We start from the raw sequence: 9,493 nt of genomic DNA, 5'->3' as shown, positions 1-9,493 counted from the left end.
TTTGACCAGGTCATGGGCTGCTTGTATCTTTTCTTTAGTCAGGGGCCACTGAGGAACCCATACTGGTCTTTCTGATTTCCAAGTAATTTTTATTGTCTCAGTGGCCCTTTCTGAAAATCCAACCCATGTCTGTCTGTTCCTTAATCTATTTGTATTGGTGCTGCTATACCTTGTTCTTGTTTTTCTAATCTTTTTCCTTTCCTAAAACCTTGTCTAGTCATAATAGTGGGTGCATTTTGGTTGATGTTATTTGTTAATGTCAAACCTAATTGATCTAGGACATCTCGTCCCCATAAATTTACGGGAAGATGATCCAATACATATGGCTGTATAGTTCCTTCACATCCTTCAGGATCCTTCCAATCTAATACCATTGCACTTCTATGGGGATTAGTCGCCACTCCTAGGCCTCGAAGCGTTTGAGTGGCTTGTTGTAATGGCCAATGTTTTGGCCATTCTTGACGAGAGATGATGCTAAGGTCTGCACCTGTATCCAGTAGCCCATTAAATTCATGTCCTTGAATATTTAGTTTTAGCATGGGGCGAGAATCTAAATTTAAAGAAAGCATAGCCCAATCTACACCTGTGGAGCCTAATCCCTTGGAACCTCTTTCTACAGCACGACTGGAAAATTTATCATGTAGGCTGGGTATTATTAGTAACTGTGCTATTCTATCTCCTGGTGAAATTACTGATATACCCTTTGGAGAACTGGCTATAATTTTTATTTCACCTTCATAATCGGGATCAATTACCCCAGGACTTATCATAAGTCCTTTCAGAGTAGAAGAGCTGCGTCCCAATAATAAGCCTACTGTTCCTTTGGGAAGAGGTCCTTTCACCCCTGTGGGAATGATTTGAACTCCCATCTCTGGAGTTAGTACTGCTCTGGCGGAGGCGCAGATGTCCAACCCTGCGCTCCGTCTGGTTTGTCTGATGAGGGATCTGATGGACAATGTGTCCTGGGCACTACCCTGATGGGGTTGCTGGGTTCCTCCAGTGCTCCGTATATTTGTGGTTTGGGGCCCCGGAGCATTGGGCCCCCCTGTCCATTTTTTGGCAATGGAGCCCGATGCCTTTCTCCATGATATCGTGGATAAACACCTGGTCCTTGTTCGTTTTTTGATAATGGAGTACCCTCTATGGTGGTTTGAGAACGGCATTCATTAGCCCAATGTCTCCCTCTACGGCATCGTGGGCAAATACCTGGTATTCTACTCCTTTGATACCTAGTTTTGTTAAACCCTCCTCCAATGGGGCAATTCCTTTTAAAATGTCCTGTTTGTTCACAATTGTAGCATGTTCTTGGCCTGGCATCTAAAGCCTGTTTTACTGCAGCTGCCACAATTTGCCCTTGTTCATTAATGTCTCTGGCATCTAAAGCCTGTTTTACTGCAGCTGCCACGACTTGCTCTTGTTCATTAATGTCTCTACATAATTTAATATATGTGTTTAAATCTTCATGTTTCCATGGTCTAATGATATCTCTGCACCAACGATTCGCTTGCTCATAAGCCAGGTGTTTTAGTAATGGCATTGCTTGTTCTGTATTCCCAAAAACTCTGGTAGCTGTTTGAATAAGCCTATCTACAAATTCAGCATAAGGTTCATTAGCTCCTTGTATTACCTTAGATAATTGACCTTGTAAACCTCCATGTCCTTGTAAAGTCTTCCATGCCTTAATTGCATCTGCAGCAATTTGTGCGTATACGCCAGGATCATATGCAATTTGTTGCTGCTGATCCTCATAAGGTCCCTTTCCTAACAACATATCTAGATTTCTCTGAGGATAACCAGCTGCTGCATTTCGCCTAGCCGTCTCCTTGCAAAATTCCTCATTGGCAACCTTCCATAACAGGTATTGTCCTCCATTTAGCACAGCTTTACACATATTAGCCCAATCTGCTGGCGTCATGTTCAAGTTGTTAATGGATTCGACCATGCTTACAGTGAAGGGTGCTTGAGGACCATAGGTTGTTACAGCCTCTTTTAGCTGCTTCACTGTTTTGAAATTTAAAACTTGGTAAAATCGCTGCCCTCCTGCCTCAAATACAGGGCATGTTAGTATTTGAGATCTTGTCTCAGGATCCCAACTATCAACTGCGGGGGTTGGGGACCTCCCAGCATATGGAGGTGGCGCTGTTGGTTGGACACTTACGCCCTCTGGTGATAGAAAGGTGTTAGTAGCAGTCTCCTGTAGAGGTGGTGCTGTTGGTTGGACACTTACACCCTCTGGTGATAGAAAGGTGTTAGTAGCAGTCTCCTGTTGTAACTTTCCCCCTGATGGCTTTTTCTGTTTTACACTTTCTTTCTCTGTCTGACTAGCTTGAGAGGCCTTCTCTTTTACTTGAATCTTTTCCTCTGTCTGACTAACTTGAGAGACCTTCTCTTTTACTTGAATCATTATGTCTTCTCCTTCCTCTACCGTTGTCTGAACTGAAGGCTTTGGACTAAGCAAACAAGATACGAATGTCCACAATGGCAATGTGCCAACTGGCAGAGTCCCTGGGCTTTTCTTTTCTATTCTTTTTAAATCTTCACCATGATGGTTCCATTGTGATATATTTAACAACTCCTCCTTAAAAAGCCATGGGCTACATTTTTGTATTGTATCAACGTATGCCCTGACTGCTCTTGATTTTACTGGGATGCCTCCTTCCTCTAACAATTTACTTAACACTCTTTCAGTTTGTTTTTTACTAATTTCTGATCCCATATTTCTACTATAATACAACCCAACAAGATGACGCCAAACAAAACCGAGAGAGAATGAAATAAAAAGGGAACAACAAAAAGTCATTATAGCCTTTCTATCCTCCTGACATGTGCATCCGTCCTTTCTCCCTATCTGTTCCTCAGATGTAAATAGTTTTTCCTCAGATGTGAGCGGTTTTTCTTCCGTCTCACTCATCTCCAGGGACAGGCAACTTAAAACAAAAGTGAAGCAAAATAAAAGAGGAATCTTAAAATGGCTACCCATCCTCTCGCCCTGCCCTCAGGGGCGAGCAGTTTCACTTACCCTCAGTCGCTCCCCGTGCGAGCCACCAAATGCCGCAGTCTGGCTGGGCACAATCAGGAGCCACTTGTCAAAAGAAACTAACTTTATTTTTAGAACCACACATGCCAAACAAAATAGCCTCTCAGGAAAAACCCTCAGAGCCTCAACTGCCACCACCGGCTTTCCACAAGCCTCTCTCTCCCACCCAAGCTTCTCTCCACCTCCCACAATCCTCCTGCTCTTGAGGCCGATTGGCTGGGTCACGTGGGCGGAGCCAAAAAAGTCCCCCAATGAGCAGCTCCGTGGTCCGAAAGGGCAGGGAAACAGTCCAATGAGCATCATCGCAGAGGAGCCAATCAGCTAGATGTTGCTGGGGCTGCTGTGAGCCAATCGTCAGCCGGCAGCTGGAAGTTTGCTGGCAGCTGGAAGTTTGCTGGGGCCGCTTCGGCTGTGGCTCTCAACAGGGGTAGAATAGCAATCTTGATATCCTTAACATGTTTAGGGCAGGATGATGGGCCAAAGATGAAAACAAGACAAAATATACTAGTAAATTTTTTTTTATAAAAACTTAAGTAGATTTAACTTACCAGTTTAAAGACCTATACTAATTTGGGGTACAAATGGGAGTTCATAACCCACTTGAATCTAATGTATGAAATATGATACGTCAAGAGCTTTGTAATGTTTTGAACAACCAATAAAAAAATAAAAAATAAAAAAAGACCGATACTAACATACTGGAAAAATATACAAAGATTCAGGTATATTTATAAAAGACACTAAAAAAACTAAAATAAGGGGATATGTTGGGGAATAAAATAGATCTAATTGTTAAGTGAACAAGATGGACCCCACCATGTTACATGAAAGAGTACACTAACTTTTACACCAGCTCATTTGGAAAACTATGGAACTGAAGATCAGTTTCATCAGGCCGGTTTTGGTTGGGCAAAGCCTGTTAACTGAATGCTTTAGAACAAGATAGTTCTTCCATTCACAAACAGAAAGGAATTACAATGGCATATGCTAATGTTTCTATTAAGTAATGATTGTATAAAAGATGGGTTAAAAGATAGAGTAAACATAAAAATTAAATGGGAATGAAAATTCAAATATTTTTCTGCAGTTTTTCTTCTAGGATCTATTTTCAGAAATAGTATGTGTCAGCTTGGAAGATAAACAATAGTGTGTATACCTTTCTATTGTTCTTATATTTTGGTTTAGTATACATAGCAAGATATAAACTGTCAATAGTGGAAATAAAATGAACTCTTCAACTTTTTTGAAATAACATTTGTCTTCTGTTTTAATTTCATTTATATGTTTACCTCTTCAGTTTATGCTCAAAATTGAGCTCATCAACTTTTTTCTACTAGCAATTTTTATTGGAATTTCTGTGTTGTGGTCTAATCTTCAAGTTCAGAAACATAGGGACCATTTAGTAATTGTCTTAGGGATGTGTGTGTGATGAATTCTGTTTCTGATACATTGAAAATGCATCCTAGACTTAAAATCCCTCTATAAAATTTACTTAATAAGTCCTTACTGTTGAAGGAAGCATTAGAAATACAAACAATATGGAGCTGGGTGCAGTGGCACGTGTCTGTAATCCCAGCAGCTTCCGAGGCTGAGGCAGGAAGATCTCAAGTTCAAAGCCAGCCTCAGCAACTTAACAAGGTTCTAAGCAACTCAGTGAGACCCTGTCTCTAAATAAAATACAAAAAAAAAGGGCTGGGGATGTGACTCAGTGGTTAAGTGCCCCTGAGTTCAATCCTCTGTACCAAAAAACAAATAAAAAAATAAAGACAATATGGAGGAGAGTTATGTGTAGCAATACTACATATAATACTAAAAAAAAATCAGAAAATTTCCATTTATCCACTAATTAGGAAGGCATAAATTAATTGTTGTGTCCAAGAAAGGAAATACTTTCATTTTTTAAGGAATATTTAATATGTGAAAATACTTATAAAATATATTGATATGTTGAAAAAGACTGAAAGATATGTAATAAAATGTTAACTTTTTACATTTCTATATTTTACTAATTCCTCCAATATGTAATTTTATTTACAAAGGGAAAACGAGGTATTAAGAAAGAAGGGAAAGAGAAAGAGAGGAAAGAAAGAGTACGGATAAAAGGAAGGAGAATTTCTTAGATGTTTTCCTTCTTTTCTCCTCATAATGGGACCATCCAAATTCAGTACCAATCATGGCACCTGTCCATCACTGTTTGGCTCCAATACCTCTTCCTTCCATTCTTCTACCTACCGTTGCCAGACCACACTTCCTGTGATCAAGAACTCCACTGAGTCCTAATTTTTCTGCCAAGAGTGAAATGAAATGCATGCTCTCATTTCTGCTGCTGGAAACATAAATTGGCACAACATTTCAGTAAAGCAATTTAGCAGAATATATCAATAACCTTAAAAATATTCATGTATTTTGGACCAAGCTGTCATTCTGATAATTCCTCTTGTGGAGGAAAAATATCAGATTTTTTTAAAAAAATTATTCTCATAGAAGTGTTACATACTTTATTTTTTTTTTTTTTTTAAAGACAGAGACCAAATGTTTATTAACATATTACTTTATATTTGAAGTTCTTTAAAGCACATATCTAATATATAGAATACACATATTTAATGTGAAATACATTTAATACAAAATACACTTAATGTGTTTTAAAGAATGCATAATAAAAGAGAAAAGCAAAATTATTCTATGCATTATAATAGAAATATAAGTTTTTTGATTATATATTTTCACATATAAAACATAAGGTATTCATTTAAAAAATCATTTACCAGCTTTAGCCAGTCAACAAGCACACAGAATCATAAGCACCAAAAAATTGCATCTCACTCTCTCAAAGAAATCTCGTTTGTCTTGGATGTTCAACAAAATCTTCTGTTTTAAAGAGACTCTTTAAATTTTCCGGAACATTCATACTGCACTAAAGTTCTAGTCAACCTCCCAAATTGACAGTTTCGTACATATCTGTCTTGCCTTGCTCTGTAAGGCCGAGTCATCAGTGTTTTTTGGTTTGGTTTTGTTTAGTTTTGGTACCGGAGACTATTGAGTTAAGTCCCCTGCGGGCACTTAACCACTGAGCCATATCTGCAGCCCTTTCTCTATTTTTTATTTTGAGACAGGGTCTTGCTATGTTTCTTAGGGTCTCACGAAGTTTCTGAGGCTGGCTTTGAACTTTCAATCCTTGTGCCTTAGGCTCCCATATCGCTGGGATTGCAGGTGTGCACCACCATGCCCAGCTTATCACTAGGTGATTTTCATGGACAGGCATTACTTCTGAGGTCAACTGGAAGGCCCACAGAACTGGGGTTCCTCTAGGGAAACAGATGTAGGACTTCTAAGGCCAAAAGTAACACATGTCCAGCGGAGGGGTAACTTTTGCCCTATTAATATGCATCTCCTTATATTTCTATTTACTAATGCCCTCAAATTCAGATGCCGCCTTCTCCAGATCTGCCTCCCCTTCCAGCTCTGTGGCTTCTATTTGATCCACTGTTAAATAACTGATATAAGTAATAATCAGTAACAGCAATAATAGTGATAGCAACACTTCAGTGGTAAGTCTGCACCAAGAATAGTTACTTGGAAGTACTTTATTCACTCAGTAACCCTGAGAAGTAGGTAAAACTATTACAAAATCTAATTTTACAATGTGGAAACGAGGCACAGAGAAGTTAGGTAAAGTTCCAGAGGTCACAGAACTAAGTAGCAAACTCAAGATTGGGGCTCAGGATTACACAGCCAGACCCTCCACCATCATGCCATGCTTCTTCCATACTAGTGGCATTTAAAAAATTTAATTGTTAAAAAAAAAAAAGTGAATACCTATGTTTTATTTTTTTCTTGTGGTTCAGTGCATCCCGTGATCTTATGAGTGGCACTCATCCTGGATATAAACATTTACATACAATCAACAAGTGTTTTAGGACATTATGAGCAAAAGACCCAGAGAATCCTATGAATTAAAATTTGGGTATTTTGTGAAAAGTCCTTCTGTTTGGGGTTCTCTTTTAAAAGTTCTTACGAACAGGTTCGAATAAACCAGGTTCATGCAGTGCCTCTCTGGAGTTCCAAGAACTGTTTCCTCGCAACTGTGGCTGGGCCACAGGACGCATATCTTGAGGTTCAGGCCCTGCTTGCAGCAGGGGCCCTCATCACCTCCCTGCTCTGCACATCATCAGGCCTCTCTTTCCTTCCACGTCCCATGCATTTAGAGATCGATGGCCAGTGCTGGGGGATGAAGGCAGCATTCCAGTGACTACCATCCAGTGGTTCATAGAAAACAGCTCCTTGCACCCTTAAAATCCTCTCGTTCAAATTAATTGTTAGCATTGAAAACTCTTAAAGATGCACCTTCCATGTAAGGCAAAAGTTGATTTGCAAGGTTCCCAGCCTCACACTTGCTGAATCGGCTGATCCATGTGAGCAGCTGCCAGCAGTTTCAGAAGAGGAAGAAAGAAGAGCTCCATTTCTTTTGCATTCCAGGGTTTTCCAGAAGGACCACAGCTCAATGTTTGGTCTTATCCCCAATGACCTAATGACAGATCTCATCTTCGAACTGTGAGCAGGACGTTCCAAGAGTCGTCTATTTTAAACAACAGCCTTTGTTATGAGCAGGCTCCTATGCTGCTCCCCAGAACAGCGGGAGTTCTTTCCCATACTCAGCTTTTCTGGAGCTCAATATGCTTAAAAACATAGGCAAGGCTTCTGATTCTCCTTTGTTTGGCTTGGTGGCTTTTGCAGGCATCAAATAAAGAAGATTTTTCCAGAATCTCGAGTCATAGGAAAGAGACTTACCAGCCTTCCATTGCAGCACTCTGTGGGATTTCAAGAGGTTGACTGACTGAGGCAAGAATGAGAACTCACTCGCAGGTGTAAATTCAATTAAGATTATCTTAATTTTTCTTTCCACCAATGCTTCGTGGAGTTCACTTTCAAGTTCATACCTGACTTCATTGGACATGTAACTACTACTGAGGACAATGATCAGTCTTCGGCTTTTCTCTATCAGTGAATGGATTTCGTCAACAACAGCTCCTCCAGGTACCACATCCCTCTCAAATATGCATAACTTGTACCCAAAATGTTTTTCCAACACCCTGGGCAAAGTCTCCACAGCGAAAGTGTACTCTTCTGCATTCTCCGAGCAACCATCTTTTAGGTAAGACACAAAAGCATCATACGTTTTTCCATCTTTTAGTGTTTCATCTCTTCTCATTAATTTTCTATAAAATAGAGCCAAGTCAACTCTATAGATGATACCCATAATCACTAGGCACACTACCACCACCGAGATCAAAATTGCTACAATCATTCCTCCAGTGAAGATGTCGCCTGGGATGTCATCTTTGCTTGCTTTTCTCAACAAGATGAACGTACTGGTGTCTGTTTTTTCCTGATTGACCACAGTGCAATTATATGAAAAATTTAGATTGTTTTCCTTAACTTTCTCAATTCTCAGTATTGTTGAAGCATAAGATTTGCCTTCTGAGATCCATGTTTTCTTTCCTTCCTCCTGTATATTACTAAATTGGTCCATTTCTTTCCAGAAGCTCCAATAAATTATGTCGTTTTCATTCATCAAAGCCGAGCAATTCAGCTGTACAGTTTTTCCTAATTCCACTTCAACATAATTAATCTTTGGTCCAATAAGAACGGGAGCCATATTCTTCTGACCTTCAGTTACTATTACGTTGTAGGTTTTGGTGATGTTATAAAATTTTCCATTATGATAAACAGAAAACACACAGGAGTAAAATCCCTGGTCACTGAACTCAGCGTTCTTCATCATAAATAGGCTAGAATTGTCTTCAGCTAACTTTTCACAGTTCTTATGTAATGATGTTTTCTTGATCCGTTTCTGATAGTAATCATTTGTACATGGAATCTCCAAAACTTTCTCAACTCCCACAGGTTTGCTAGTTACTTGTTTTTCATTAAAACAGCTGTGTATGTTTCTTCTGGTGACGGTTAATGTCCGCTCCTGAGTATCATTTCCCATTTGGGAAAAATAAGAGCCCTGGTCTTCTAACTCTAGTGGCCAAAATTCCAAAGTGTTGTCATACATAGTAATTCTGGGAGAGCTGCCTGGGTTCAGCTCAGTGCGTCCGTTCGACTTGCTGCTTTTGTACCATCTTACAGAGGTTTCCTCATTTTCACTTGTGTGTGAAGAGGAGCAATGTTTCAGGTAAAAAGGTTCCCCTTCCACCGCGCTAATATTGGGCCGTGAAAAACACGTTTCTGAGTCGCGTGTAACCATAAGAAGCAAAAGAGTCATGAATCCTCCTCCACAATGCATGTTTAGGACTCTGTATCAAATAGTTTATCTTCGAAGGGGTGTCTCTGAGGCTGGGGCGCGGGCGTTTGTCCCTCTTTCACACGGATTCTTGACTGCGAGGTGGCATTCAAAACTCAGGTGAGAAAAGGTGATTCCCCGAGCTCCTGGCAACTGTCAGTGTTACA

General features: G+C 39.9%; 1 protein-coding gene across 1 annotated transcript; it reads right to left on the bottom strand.

The window, feature by feature from the left end:
• Positions 1 to 5,572: 5,572 nt before the first annotated feature.
• On the bottom strand, positions 5,573 to 9,477 carry LOC124108014 (interleukin-18 receptor 1-like). The gene has a single exon (XM_046466376.1). It carries the CDS (start codon positions 9,327 to 9,329, stop codon positions 7,653 to 7,655), a length of 1,677 nt encoding a protein of 558 aa, XP_046322332.1. The 5' UTR covers positions 9,330 to 9,477; the 3' UTR covers positions 5,573 to 7,652.
• Between the last annotated feature and the right edge of the window lie 16 nt (positions 9,478 to 9,493).

This window comes from Marmota monax, unplaced genomic scaffold, assembly GCF_021218885.2.
Source record: "Marmota monax isolate L192 unplaced genomic scaffold, Marmota_monax_Labrador192_F-V1.1 WCK01_AAM20220418_F8-fsc02712, whole genome shotgun sequence".
Classification (NCBI taxonomy): domain Eukaryota; kingdom Metazoa; phylum Chordata; class Mammalia; order Rodentia; family Sciuridae; genus Marmota; species Marmota monax.
Note: the sequence above shows the minus strand (reverse complement) of the source record. Positions and strands in the feature narration are given on the sequence as shown.